The 15,068-nt window shown below is 38.7% G+C and overlaps 1 protein-coding gene across 1 annotated transcript; it reads left to right on the top strand.

Moving 5' to 3' along the window:
• The first annotated feature begins 1,065 nt into the window (after window positions 1-1,065).
• Window positions 1,066-2,025, top strand: LOC101959738 (olfactory receptor 2H1). Its single transcript, XM_005334138.2, has one exon. It carries the CDS (start codon window positions 1,066-1,068, stop codon window positions 2,023-2,025), a length of 960 nt encoding a protein of 319 aa, XP_005334195.2.
• Window positions 2,026-15,068: the final 13,043 nt, after the last annotated feature.

Below are 15,068 nucleotides of genomic sequence, written 5' to 3' on the forward strand. Positions count from 1 at the left end.
CTTTCTATCCCCTTCTCCCCATTCATATTTCTCTCTCTCTCTCTCTCTCTCTCTCTCTCTCTCTCTCTCTCTATCTCTCTTTCTCTCTCTCTGTTTTGGTACTGGGGATTGTACCCAAGGGCACTTAACCACTGAACCACATACCCAGCCCTTTTTTATTTTTTATATGGAGACAGGGACTCACTGAGTTGCTTAACCCTCAAGAATTAGCCGAGGCTGGATTTGAACTCACCTGAGATCTGGGATTATAGGCATGTGTTCCTGCACGGGGTCTATCTCTATTTTTCAGGAATGGTAATTTCTTGATATTTATATTTTATTCCTAGTTGGTTTTTGAGGATTACGATGATGGATATATATAGGGTAGAATCAAGCAGTAGTTATAGTGATTTCAGTTTCACCAGTTCTGGGAATGTCAGCACTTGTTTCTGGAGGGACCCTGTCACCCCCTTTCTTCTGGAACAGAATCCTCTATGGCAATGGTTGTTGTAGCCATTCATCAGGTAAGAACGGTGATGGGGTTGCTATGCTTGGTTCTTTAATTTACGTTACTTAAGGCCAAGGAAGTGGTGCCCAACCCACTTTACACTCCTTAAACATTGGTATCTCTTCTATGCCCAGGTACTGCTTCAATCACTCAGAGAATGGTACTGAAGATTACACTGGGGGCACAGAACTATTGGTTCTGGGATAATCTATAGCCCATGCATTTCTATTAATATCACCAAATAAAGCTAAATAATATCTGCTTCTTTTGGAGGAAAACATAGATAAATGAAAGATAAACTTTTTCCACTTTTAATTCCATGTATAAACATGGCTAAGTGTATAATCTGGAAGGAGTATGTAAGTATTCTAAGGTGACCATGTAAGGTTTTCATCTGAGAATGCAGGGGCTGCAGATTTTACAGAACAGTTACAAGAGGTGTTGCAAAACCACCTTGGCTTAAACAGACATTTATAAGAAAGTCATTGCATCCAATTATCCTCTCCAAATAAATGGCAATAGAGTCTTTCTCCAAATTTTATGCACAAAATCTTGCTTACCATTATGTTCAAGCCCTGATGCCAAAAACCACAGGGAGGACCAACCAGAGCTTCCCTGTCGGCTTTGTCCTGCTCGGGATGTCTGAGTGGCCTCAGCTGGAAAGGATGCTCTTCTGGGTTGTGATCCTCTTGTTCACCATGACCATCCTCAGCAACTCCAGCATCGTCCTGCTGTCCTGCATGGACCCCCATCTCCACACCCCCATGTACTTCTTTCTTGGCAATCTTTCCTTCTTGGATCTCTGCTTAACCACAGCTTCTGTGCCCCAGATGTTGTCCCTCCTGTGGGGGACAGACAAGAGCATCACCTACACAGGGTGTGTTATCCAGCTGAGTGTGTTCCTCTGTGTTGGAGCCACAGAAGGTGTGCTGCTGGTGGAGATGGCCTTTGACCGCTACATTGCTGTCTGCCAGCCCCTGCGCTACATTGTCCTCATGCACCGTCCACTCTGTTGGAAGCTGGTTTTCCTAGCCTGGCTGTCTGGTCTGATAGTGTCTCTGTTCCAATCTTCCACCACCTTCCAGTTGCCCTTCTGCCCCCATCACCTCCTGGATGGCTTTCTGTGTGAGGTGCCTGTCCTCATGCGCCTTGCCTGTGGAGACACCACTGCCAATGAGTGGCAGATGACCATCACAGCTGTCATCTTCACCATGGTCCCTGTGGGGCTGATCCTGGCTTCCTATGGCTGCATAGTTCAGGCTGTGAGGTTCATGAAGTCAGAGGAAGGAAGGAAGAAAGCCATTTCCACCTGCTCCTCCCACCTCCTCGTGGTCTTCATGTTTTATGGGACTGTGGCCATGGTGTACACTGACCCTAAGAGCAACTTTGCTTCAAAGAATGGCAAGTTTTTCACCTTCTTCTACACCGTGGTCACACCCTTGTTGAACCCTCTCATCTACACCCTGAGGAACCAAGAGGTACAAGATGCATGTCTGAGACAGCTGGGAAAATGGTTGAGCCCAAGGAAAAGCAAATAGTGGAGGATTTGAATCAAAAAGGAAGCTTATTAATGATATGCACACAGTCTCCTAAACGGAATCTCTCTGCAAAAGAGGTGTAAACCCTTTTGTAAACATACTATTTATATGTTAAACTACAATTGATCACACCATTTCTGTTTATTGTGACAAAACTGTGGACGTTTAGTGCTGAGGGCCATTACCAAGTAGGAATGACGCATCGAAATTTCCTTGCCAAGCGTACCCCATGCTGCTTAGAGGACATTTGATGGGACATTGCATGCATGCTTTAATGAGGTGACCTTGCTCAAGGACCTAGGCAGATCCGGGTTTAGAGCTGATCAGGTTTGAGGAAGTAACCGGCTCCTTGAGTTTAAGGCGTTGCCAGTTTAAGATAATGGGTTTTAGGGAAGTTGGCGGTTGAAGATTATTGCTGGGATTAGGGTGTTCCTGCTGCTTGTGCCCATTGAGTTCTCGTGAGATTAAAATGGGATTTGGAGAGAGCCTCGTGGAGTAGGTGGTTGGTGCGGGAGACAGCAGAACGCGTTTGCCCCTGGACCTGTGTGGAGGTGGTGTGAGAGCTGGAATAAAGAATTGCTGTTTGAACCTACAAAGCTGTGAGTGCCTCGTGATTCTGGTGCCAAGCCGAGACATTGGCCTTGCCAGTTTAGTAAGGGCTATTAAGTTTAAGGCTATATATTGTTTGCATTGGGTGCTGTTAATATTGATCTCCTTCTGAAAGGTGAGATACTGAAGACTTTAGGGGACAATATAAATCTATAGGGTAGAAACTGTGCTGCCGCAGAGCCACAGTATGAGAAGCCCCATGAACAACATGAAAAAACAAGGGAACAAAGTGCTCCAGAGAAAGAAAGATGCTAGAACAACAGAATCCATTGATGAAACGGTGGAAGAAATATCAGAGAAGTTCAGAATGTGTGTAGTTAAGTTGATCTGTCACATAAAGTATGATGGAAAGAGTGAAATCAGAGGCAAATTTCAGAAGGTAAAATATAATTTCAATAAAGACAGATTATGAAATGAAATCAAACAGAAATTCTATAATCTCTCGGGCTGGGGACGTGGCTAGAGCAGTAGCGCACTCGCCTGGCCCGGGTTCCATCCTCAGCACCACATGCAAACAAAGATGTTGTGTCTGCCGAAAACTAAAAAATAAATGTTAAAAAAATAAAAAAAAAGAAATTCTATAATCTTGAATGCTGAGAGCCACAGCCAATTTGGATTGACGCATGGCATTTTTGCCAGAAGGGAGTGGTCGAGAGGTGATGCCAGGGAGCCATTGAGATGATGATGGTTATGTTAAGCTGTGTATTCAATTGTATATTAGACCCCTGCTGTTTGCCTCTGGCACCCGCTGCTTTGGAGTTCTTGCATGGATGCCTGGGGAGTTCACATTGGTTGGAGAATTTCCGGAGGAGGGATTTCAGGTTGGTGGTATTCCTGGAAGGGCCCTGTGGGTGGCGTTCATGGTCGTTTGGGCAATAAAAAAGTTCCTGTTTCGAACCTACAAGTGCCTCATGGTGGCTCGGTTATTTTGTGCCCAGCCAGACTGCGGCACTTGAAAATAAAGTTGACCTCAAAGAGATGATGGTAAGAAACCACAAATCGAAATTCCAAGAATTATGGGACAATATGAAAAAACAAAATGTAAGATTTATCAGTATAGAAGAAGGCACAGATATACAAGTCAAAGGAATGCATGATATTTTCAGTGAAATAATACAGAAAATTTCCTCAAACTGAGAAATGAAATGGAAAGTAAAATATAAGAGTCTTTCAGGATCCCCAAATGAACAAAATTACAACAGACCCACATGAATTCACAAATGCCTAACATAGAGAATTAGGATAAAATTTTAATAGCTGCAAGAGAAAATTATGAGATTACCTATGGGGAAACTATTTTGGATCTCATTTGATTTCTCAACCCACACCCTCAATGCTAGGAGCTCCTGGAACAACATATACCAACTCCAAAAGAAAATGGATGTCAGCAAGAATCTTATATCCAAAACAATTAAGCTTCAGATGTGAAGAGAAAATAAAAACTGCCCATGATAAACAAAAGTTAGAATAATACACAACTAGAAAGCCTGCACTACAGAACATTCTCAGCAAAATATTCCATGAGGATGAAATAAAAAAAAGTGAAAACCAGCATAGGGCAGAACTACACTAATGAAAAAGCCAATCAAAGGAGAAACTAAATCAAGTTAAAAACTGATAATATGTTGTTCCAGGATATCCTGCCTTTGAGGATCTCGGCTGAAAAATCTGCTGTGATCTAAATTGGTCTTCCTTATATGTAATTTGATTTTTTTCTCTTGTGGCCTTTAAAATTCTATCCTTATTCTGTAGGCTGGGCATTTTCATTATAATGTTTCTTGGTGTAGATATATTGTAATTTTGTACATTTAGCCTCTTGTATTTGATTTTCCAATTCATTTTTATGCTTGGGAAATTTTCTGCTATTATTTAATTGAAGAGATTGTGCATTCCTTTGATTTGAATCTCTGAACCTTCCTATATCTCAATAAATCTTAAATTTGGTCTTTTGATGGTATCTCATAATTCTTGAGTATTCTGTTCATGTTTTTTTTCTACCATCTTCACTGTGAGGCCAATTTTTCAAGATTGTATTTTTTCTTTATTTTCTGAGGTTCTTTCTTCCAAGTGATCTAGTCTGTTGTTGATGCTCTCTATTGTGTTTTTTATTTGGCTTATTGTTGCTTTCATTTCAGAACTTTCCATTTGTTTGTTTGTTTTTCAGAATCTCTATCTCTTTCTTGAAGTAATCTCTTGCTACCTGTATTTGCTCTCTTATCTCTTTGTTGGTGTGATTGATGGTTGCATGTATTTGCTCTCTTATCTCTTTGTTGGAGTGATCGATTTTTGCCTGTAACTGCTCACTTAAGTTGTTCTTTAATTCCCAGATCATTTTAGTTCCAAACCTCTTCTCTGATACATCATCTATGGTGCTATGTATGAATTCTATTGTTGTAGTATCTTGGTTTGTTGGGGCACTTTCCTCCCTTGTGTTTTCATGATGTCTATGTGACTTACTCTCTTGCAGCATAGATCTGATGTATTACAGCTTCTGCCCTATTGTCTTGTAATGTCTCTATAGGTTACCAATACCTCATCTTTAAGGGGGATATCAATATTACAGCACTCAGTGTATCCAATGTGCAGCCATAGATCAGTTATCTTCCATTTTTACATTTATACTTTTGTCACTATAATCATAAATGAGTTTGGTTATCTTATACCATATAGTCAATAGGTTTATGTAATGGTTTGCAGTTTCTAATTGTAGAAGGGGGTCCTGGGAGTTTGGCTGAGATGTTTATGAGGTAGGATGTGAGAGTTATGGAGGTATTATATTATATGACTGATGAGAGGGTAATCATAAGAAGTTTGTTGTTAGAAGGAGAAACAAGAGATAGGGAAACCCATGCAAGACTCCCTGTCACCTCAGCAATAGGATAACTGCTACCAACCCTAGTAGAGATAACTCTGGTGCAGCCAGGACCACAAAGACCTTGGTGATATCTTACCAGATCCTTATTGCTGTCCCTTGATAGAAGCAGTGATATCCCAGTTTCATGGTGATGGCACCCTAAATCCTAAATGTACCCTGATGTAGGGCTGTGGAGCCTTGCTTTGGTAAAAAAGAAACCTAGCATGGGGTGCCTCTCTCCAGGTTGCTGGGCCACAGAATGCTGGAGTGGGCAGAGATCCTGGAACAACACATACCAAGTTCTAAAAGATAATGGATGCCAATCAAGAATCTTATAGCCAGCATCATATTTGATGACAAAATAGAAACTTTCCATGATAAACAAAAGCTAAAAGAATTTACACCAAGAAAGCCTGCACTATAGAAAATTCTTGGCAGAATATTCTACAAGGAGGAAATAAAAAGCAACAATAAAAATCTTCAAAGGGAAGAACTATAATAAAGAAAACACCAACCAAAGGAGAAACCAAGTCACGTTAAATAAATATGAATAATCAGAAATACAAATCATGTCTCAATAATAACTCTGAATATTAATGGCCTAAGCTCACCAGTCAAAAGTCTTAGACTGGTAGATTGGATTAAAAAAAAGACCCAATAATATGCTTCCTTCAAGAGACTCATCTCACAGGAAAAGACATCCACAGACTGAAAATGAAAGGTTGGGATAAAATATATTATTCACATGGTCTGTATAAACAAGCAGCAATTTCCATCCTTGTCTCAAACAAAATAACTTCAAGCCAAAGTTAATCAAATGGAATAAAGATGGTCATTTTATACTGCTTAAGGGAAACATACATCAAAAAGACATAAAAATTATAAATATATATGCCCCTTAAAATGGAGCATTTGTGTTTATCAATCAAACTCTTCTCAAGTTCAAGAGTCAAATAGACCACAACACAATAATACTGGGAGACTCTAACACATCTCTTTCACAACTGGATAGATCTTTCAAACAAAAGCTGAACAAAGAAACTATAGAATTCAATAATATAATCAATAACTTAGACATAATTGACATATATAGAGTATATTATTCATCAAGGAGTGAATACACTTTCTTCTCAGAATCACATACGTCCTTCTCTAAAATAGATTATACATTATGCCACAGAGCAACTCTTAGCAAATACAAAAAAGTAGAGATACTGCCCTGAAATATATCAGATCATAACAGAATAAAATTAGAAATCAATAACAAAATATAAAATAAAAGATATTTCATCACTTGGAAACTAAATAATATGCTATTGAATTAACAATGAGTTGCAAAAGATATCAAGGAGGAGATTAAAAAATTCTTAGAGGTAAATGAGAGCACTGATACAATATATAGAAATCTCTGGGACACTATAAAGGCAGTTCTAAGAGGAAAGTTCATTTCATGGAGTTTATTCCTTCAAATAAGAAAAAGTCAACAAATAAATGACTTAACATTACATCTCAAAGCCCTAGAAAAAGAAGAACAAATCATTCCCTCCAAAGCAGTAGAAGATGGTAAATAATTAAAATCAGAGCTGAATCAATGAAATTTAAACAACTGAAAAAATTGATAAAACCAAAATTGGTTCTTTGAAAAAATAATAAAATTGACAGACCCTTAGCAATGCTGAAAAAGAGGAGAGAGAGAACTCAAATCACTAAAATATGTGATGAAAAAGAAAATATCAGGACAGACACTACAGAACTATAGAAGATAATTAGAAATTATTTTGAAAATTTGTACTCCAATAAAATAGAAAATATTGAAGGCATTGACAAATTTCTAGAGGCTTATGATATGCCCAAACTAAGTCAGGATGACATACACAATTTAAACAGATCAATTTTAAGCAAGGAAATAGAGGACACCATCAGAAGCCTACCAACCATGAAAAGCCCAGGACTAGATGGACACACAGCTGAGTTCTACAAGACCTTTAAAGAATAACTAACACCAATACTCCTCAAAGTATTTAATGAAATAGAAAAAAGGGAACACTTTCAAACTCATTCTATGATGCTAATATCACTCGGATTCCAAAACCAGACAAAGATATACCAAAGAAAGAAAACTTCAGATAAATATCACTAATGAATATAGATGCAAAAATTCTCAATAAAGTTCTGGCAAGTTGAATACAAAAACTATTAAAAAGACAGTACACCAAGATCAAATAGGGCTCATCCCAAGGATGCAAGGTTGGTTTGACATATGGAAATCAATAAATATAATCATCACATCAATAGACTCAAAGATAAAAATCATGTGATCATCTCAATTGATACAGAGGAAGCATTTAACAATGTACAACACCCCTTCATGTTCAAAACACTAGAAAAACTAGGGATAACAGGAACATATCTCAGCATTGTAAAACCTATCTATGTTAAGCTCCTTGCCAACATCATTCTAAATGGAGAAAAATTGAAAGCACTTCCTCTAAAAACTGGAACAAGACAGGGATGCCCTCTTTCACCACTTATATCCAACATAGTTCTTGGAAAATCTAGCCAGAGCAATTAGACAGACAAAAGAAATGAAGCCATACAGATAGGAAAAGAAGAACTTAAACTAGCACTATTTGCCAATGATATATGATTCTATACCTAGAAGACCCAAAAAATTCCACCAGAAATGTTCTAAAACTAATAAATAAATTCAGTAAAGTAGCAGGATATAAAATCAACACTCATAAATCAAAGACATTCTGTAGATCAGTGACAAATCCTCAGAAAGAGAAACTAGGAAAACCACTCCATTTATGATAGCCTCAAAAAATAATAAAATAAAATACTTGAGAATCTACCTAATGAAAGCGGTGAAACATCTGTACAGTAAAAACTACAGAACATTAAAGAAAAAATTTGAAGAAGACCTTAGAATATGGAAAACTCTTTCTTGTTCTTAGATAGGCAGAATTAATATTGTCAAAATGACCATACTACCAAAAGCAGTATACGGATTCAATGCAATCCCAATCAAAATACCAATGAGTTTCCTCTTAGAAATAGAAAAGGCAGTCATGAAATTCATTTGGAAAAATAAGACACCCAGAATAGTCAAATCAATTTTTTAACAAGTGAAGCTGGTGGCATTACTATTCCAGACCTTAAACTGCACAGTGGTTAATGAACTAATAATGCCTGGTGGCATTGTTGACAACTCACCTAGATTAGCTTCTTCTTACTACTGATTTACAGATGAAGAGCTACTAAGCACGTTCTGCCCCTTCTGCACTTTTGTAGCATACAGAGTAGGCTACCATGAGGTCATGCAAGCCTTGGGCCCCTGTGCAGTTGCAATGTAAGTCTATTTAGAGCAGTGCTTGTATTACTGAGGATACAAATAGAGCCATAAGTATTTCAGATCTTCAGGTTTTGTAAAATAATATATTTTTAAAATAATTTTATTACTATTAGAAGACAAATACAATAATAAAATACATAAAATGTAAATATATATGACAAGTTTTTAGTAAGAAAAATTAATTTGAAAAAAATAATTTCAAACCCATAAGTGGCAGGATGAAGAACTATGACACGCAGTACTTGCAAACACTGTGCAGACCTCTCACACACTCCATGCATATTACTATTGAAGCACTAGAAATCATGGCAAATACTACAGTTTTCACAAGACTTTTCTGTGCTTGTTAGTTTTCATAATTAACACTTCACCCCCTGGACTAGTTATAAATGAAGGATGGGATTGCAATTTGCTGAGTAGAATAAAAATGAGGCTTCGGATGTATTTGGACTCTACTCTGCCAAGTACTCCCTTCCGAGTGTTTCTTATTCTCTGTTTGTGAACAGAACCCCATCTGTCCTTGGCTTTTCCCATCCAATGTGTGTGCAGCCATGGTGAATCTGTGCAATCAGCACAATGACATGTGGGATGTGGGGAGCTCAGTCACCACTGCTTTATGTGAACCTGGTGCCTGGCAAATGGAATCAGGGCTCCTGGAGCCCAGAGCTCAGCCTTCAGAGACAGCAGGAGGCCTGAGAACATCAACAGACAGTAGCATCTCCAGAGCCTAGGATAGAGGACCTGGTCACTTGCCAGCATGGACAGTGGATGACACATGGGAACTCCTCTGCTGGGCATCGCCCTAAGTCGTTATGGAGAAACTATTGACACTGAGGAGAGACTGACGGTGCTCACTGTGTGTGTTTTCATCTCTGCCCTCCTTAACCTCAGTGTGAGTGTGGGGTGTTTATGGCCATCAGTTAACACTTAGGGTGGTGAGCAACTCTCACTCACTCCCCTACATTTTTTTTTTACTTCAAATTATCCCCCTAATCCATTTTACACATTGCCCATATTATCCCTAATATCAGTCACTACAAAACACTACAGATATTCTGTATCTTTGAATGCACATATTTGTGAAATTTTATAAAAATAGAATCACTCAGTGTATGGTCTATATTCTGACTGAAGTTAGCCTAACATCATTGAGATTCATCCACCTTGTAGCATATACCATTTGTTCATTCCTTAAGGATGAATGACATACCATTATATGCATATGCCAGAAATATTTTAATCAACACTTCTACTTGTGGACATATTTTTTTCATTCTCTATTATACTGTGAATAACTGGTTATCATATGTTTTGCCATATTTCACATCTCTGGTGAACACTTTATACTATATGTAATTATGTAGTAACTGTATCAGTTTGGCATTGCTGTGAAATTCTAGTTGTCTAGGAAGGTAAAGAGATAAGAGGTGAGAAGCAGAAATGTAATCAATAGAATTACATTACATATTCCTGTGCATGGTGTTTTCTTGTATTTGGCCATTGATTCCCTGCAGAGGAAAGCTTACTCTTGTTTTTTTGATATGTTTACTCATTTGTGATCAGAGTGCATCTCCCAGTGCAGGTGTGGAGATCTGCAGCCCAGGGTCTGGGCTTGACCTGTAGGGCTTGTCCTCAGCTCCCCACCAGGCCTCCTCTGACCTCCTGAGACTCCCATGCAGAGCACTTCCAGGGTTGTCCACCTCCTCTCCTCTGTGACCAACTGTGTGACAGTGTGTTCTTTAATTCTCTCTTTAGCTAATTAATAAGTTACTTTTGTCCTCTTCCATAAATACAATTTCAATATTATTTTGCCATTTTATCAACACTTAACAGTTTAAATCATGAATAATAATTCACATTATAATTATTTTTTTTAACATTTCTATGTTGGAATATGTTTATAATCTTGAAGTGCTTAACACCATGAACATGAAAAAATTTCACTCATGGGAAACCATGTAGAATTCAAACTTTTCCATTCCAGGCTCACAGGACCAGTTTGTGGAGAACTGAGGTGACCTGACACCACATAGACTCTCCTGCTGTTCCCCATTCACCCTGCTGCTGCCTCAGGAAGGGGATGTTTCTGTCTCCAGGCCACAGGCCTCCAGACCTGGAAGCGTCCCAGTTCCCAATGGGGTTTTCTTTTTCTTTCCAAAAGATTCAGGTGAAGTCTTTAAAGCCTCCAGATTCACTCCAGCCCAGCTAACATTCTCCTAAATGTTTACTTTTTACCTCAATATGTTTTTACTCTGTTTTCAGCACCATGAAGTTGACAATAATTTGCTTACTTCTTCTTGACACCTACATTTATATTCCTTTCTTCTCAAAGTCATCATAAGTGTACAAAATGATACTGTGTTCCTGAAGGGAAGGTTTTGCTCATGCTTAAAACACTTCTGCAGTAGCTCAGACCAGTTTAATATTGAGTCACCTACACAGTCATTTCCTCTGATCTCTGAAAACCGGGTCCCCTTCAGAACCTTGTCAGGTTAACCACACTCACCCTTAGAAAAATGACCTTCCTACTGAGGCTGCCGGGGCTACACTGGAAATTTTGTTTCCTCCAGTGTCAGGGATGGTGGTCAGAATCAAGTAGGTTTGTGTTTATTTCACAATGGACATGAATTTTTCAGTGGTCCCACTCAGTCTACCTGCTTTCTGTTTCTCCCCAGCCCAGTTCCTCCCGGATACAAACCTGAAGTTAACACTTGAGTGACATCCTTGTTCACAGCATGCTCCTTGGACTTTGAGACAGAGTCCCTTTTCTACTTGACATGCTGATTTAATTTTCTCCATTACTGTATATTGGGCTACACAGGAGGCTCAGATAAAAATAATTTTTCTGGGAACTCTGTAGAATTTCAAATTTTTTCCACTTTTGTGTACTCTTAGAATTCAGTATTATATTATTTTTTTACTAAATCACTATGTAATCAATTAATAAAATTGTTGGTACAAATTCCTTGATTTGGATATTGTATCATTCATGTTTTTCTCCTTTTATAGCAAGTTCATGACTTCGTACACAGTGGTAAGTGAACTAATGTCTGGTGCCTTTGTTGATTAACTACTCACCTGCACTAGCTTTCTGTATTCTACTGATTTACAGATGAAGAGCTCCCAAACAGGCTCTGTCCCTTCTACATGGCTGTAGCACACACAGTGCATGCTAATGTTAGGTCATGCAAGCCCAGGGGCTTGTGTACTTCCAAGGTAAGATGTCTTTAAAGTAGAAATTTGTCAACAGATGTTTATCAATGATACAAATATGACTACAGGTGTTTCATATGCTGAGGTTTTGGAAAGAAGAAAAGTATTGGTATTTTTATATAATTTGATTAAGATGAAAAAATAATACAATGATACAGAGTGTAAGAAAGTAAATACATATGACAAGTTCAGAAGATGTTGGGTGATGAAATAAATCCACATTAAAAACCTTGCAGGTTTTCACCCTTCTATACTGACTTCTGGACTCTCCAGCAGTCCTTGGTTAAAAACCTCTAGACATCTGTGGCAAATATGAGATGGACAATTGAATATGTGTTTGGGATCTGGAGGATCATGTAGAACTGCAGACATTTTCTTTGTTTCTAGTTTTTTCCTACTAAAACAGTAGGAAAAATTAGAATTAAGCTTTAGTTTGTTTACCTTGACCTCAATAATTTTAGCGTGTTCAGAACTACATCCTCCTTTAAGGGGTGAAATGATTATTAAAAATTTCCTAATAAAATCCAAAATATGGGGACATAAATAAAGCAAATGTCAGGTAGCATGAGTGTCAGGAACAGAAGTAGGAGGAGAAGTTAGCATGGGTTTAATGCCAGAAGTGTAAGAGGGATGGCTCCAAGTGCTTTTCTCCTAAAGTGTGGACAGCTGGGAGCTTTCCCTTTCAGTAATTCTCTTGATAGTCCTTAACATGAGGAAAGGTATGGCACACAGATTGCATGTAAATATGCAAAGATTTCTTGAGTTGTAAGATATAGGAATTCATTATTTTCTAAGTTATATCTTTCAATATTAGTAATTATGGCTTACTGCTATTAATCAGCCACAGAGGAATGCTGAGGAGTACTTTATTATGTCCTGACCTTCTTAATGTACTTTGAAAGACTGCACAACTGTCTTTTTTATATTTCTACCAATGGACACACATCCTCATCACATCTGATATACCTTTAGTATAAAGTGTGAAAATTATTAAAAAGGAGAATGGATTTGTAATCAGGACAAAAAGGTAAGGTTGATAAATTAAAGATGTTTCAATGAAAATTGTATACAATGTTAGATGTTTTTATTTCCAAAAGCTACTGAAAAATATGTAAGTATGTAATTTGTATACATAAATTCATTCATCTACCTCCATGTCACCTGCAATGTATTTGGTACTTGGTACCTGTTGCCTAATCTGGATATATTTCTCTGTCATCTCTCAAATCTGTGCAGATAAGTTTGTGCATTTGTGTGTGTGGTAAGTAAAAGTGAATTGAAAAGAAGGATCTTAACCCACAAGAGGCAGCATGAAGAACTACCACATGCAGGACTTGCAAACACTGTGCAGATCTCCACCACACTCCAGGTACACTATCAGTGAAGGATAGAAATCATTGCAAAAACTACAGTGTTTACAAGACTTCTGTTTGCCAGTTATTCTTTGCAGAATTAACTTTCTGGGATAGATGATAATCTGGATGAGATTGCAGATTGCTGAGCAGGATAAAGATGAGGCTCAGATGCCTTTGGAGTATAATGCCAAGAATTCACTCCTGAGTGTATCCTGTTCTCCGCAAGGGAGCAGAACTGAGTCTCTCCTTGGCTTCTCCCATCTACTCTGTCTGCAGTCAGGGTGCATCTGGGTAGTTAGCACATGGTATGTAGGATGTGGGGAGCTCAGCCACCTCTGCTTTATGTGAACCTGGTGCCTGGCCAGTGGGAACAGGGCCCCAGGGAGCCCAGAGCTCAGCCTGCAGAGACAGCAGGAAGCCTGATTACACCACCATGCAGCAGCCCTCCTGAGCCCAGGAGAGAGGACCTGGCCATGTACCAGCATGGAGAGTGCATGACACTTAGAAACTCCTCTGCTGGACTCACTCTAAGTTGTTATTGAGGAATGAGTAACAATGAGGAGAGACTGATGTTTCCCTGTGTGTTTTCATCTCTGCCCTCTTTGACCTCAGTGTGAGTTAGGGGTGTTTATGGGGATCAGTTAACATCAAGGGTGGTAGGAAACTCTCACTCACTCCCCAATCTGTAAGTGGGAAAAATCTAACACTATCTGTAGTTTAGCTACAAAGTTTCTTGTCATGGAGACTAAAGGCGCATGTCATGAATTTAGCCTTTGTAACAATTTGTAATTATCAATTCAGTGTTATGTACAAAAATATTCAATTGTACAACATCCAACTACATCTTATTCCCAACTATTTGTTTCAGTCTTAATGAAACATCTATCTATTTTCCCAACTTATCTTTACTTACTGTCACTTGAAGCCACTAAGTATATTCTCCATGTTTGAATTTATGTCCTGGAGATGTTGTATAAGTAGATCATTCAGTGTGTGATTGTCACTCACTATTAGGCTGTCCAATACTACATATGGTCCTTACCTGTCATTGGATGAGCTGACCTCAAGGCGTCAGGCTCCTGTCTTAGGTTGGTACCACTGCAATTGGATCATACCCGTCACTGACTACCGGTCCAACATACAACCATACTTGTGGATAGGCCTATTCACAAGTGTGTGTGTGGGGGGTGAGGTTCTTTGCCTCACCTCTGTTGGCCCCCAAATTTGGCCTTTGTGCCAGTGGGGGGCTGAGGTTCTTTGCCTCACCTCTGTTGGCTCCCAAATTTTAGACCATCACTAGCAGAAGGGAGGAGAATGCAAAATGCCAGGACACCAAGCCAAATGACGGCTCTTTTTGGGAAAATTGTACCACTGATGACACCATCTGCAAAGATACACCAGCACTAACACAATTTGCTGCACCAACAGATAGTTCACAATGCATACAAGTGATACATAGTCCAGGCAAGTTCTGCAAGCAGTTCAAAGCAGAGGAATATATCAATATGTCCATTTCCTCCCAAAGTAAATCGACTCCTTGATTGAACATTATTTGTTGAGTTATTATTTATTGATGCATAAGTTTATACAATTTACTGTGATAGCTATTGAAGAAGCTGTAGTTTGGTTTTATCATTGTCTTCACTGGCACTGGGAT

This window comes from Ictidomys tridecemlineatus, chromosome 1 (assembly GCF_052094955.1).
Source record: "Ictidomys tridecemlineatus isolate mIctTri1 chromosome 1, mIctTri1.hap1, whole genome shotgun sequence".
NCBI classification, from domain to species: Eukaryota; Metazoa; Chordata; class Mammalia; order Rodentia; family Sciuridae; genus Ictidomys; species Ictidomys tridecemlineatus.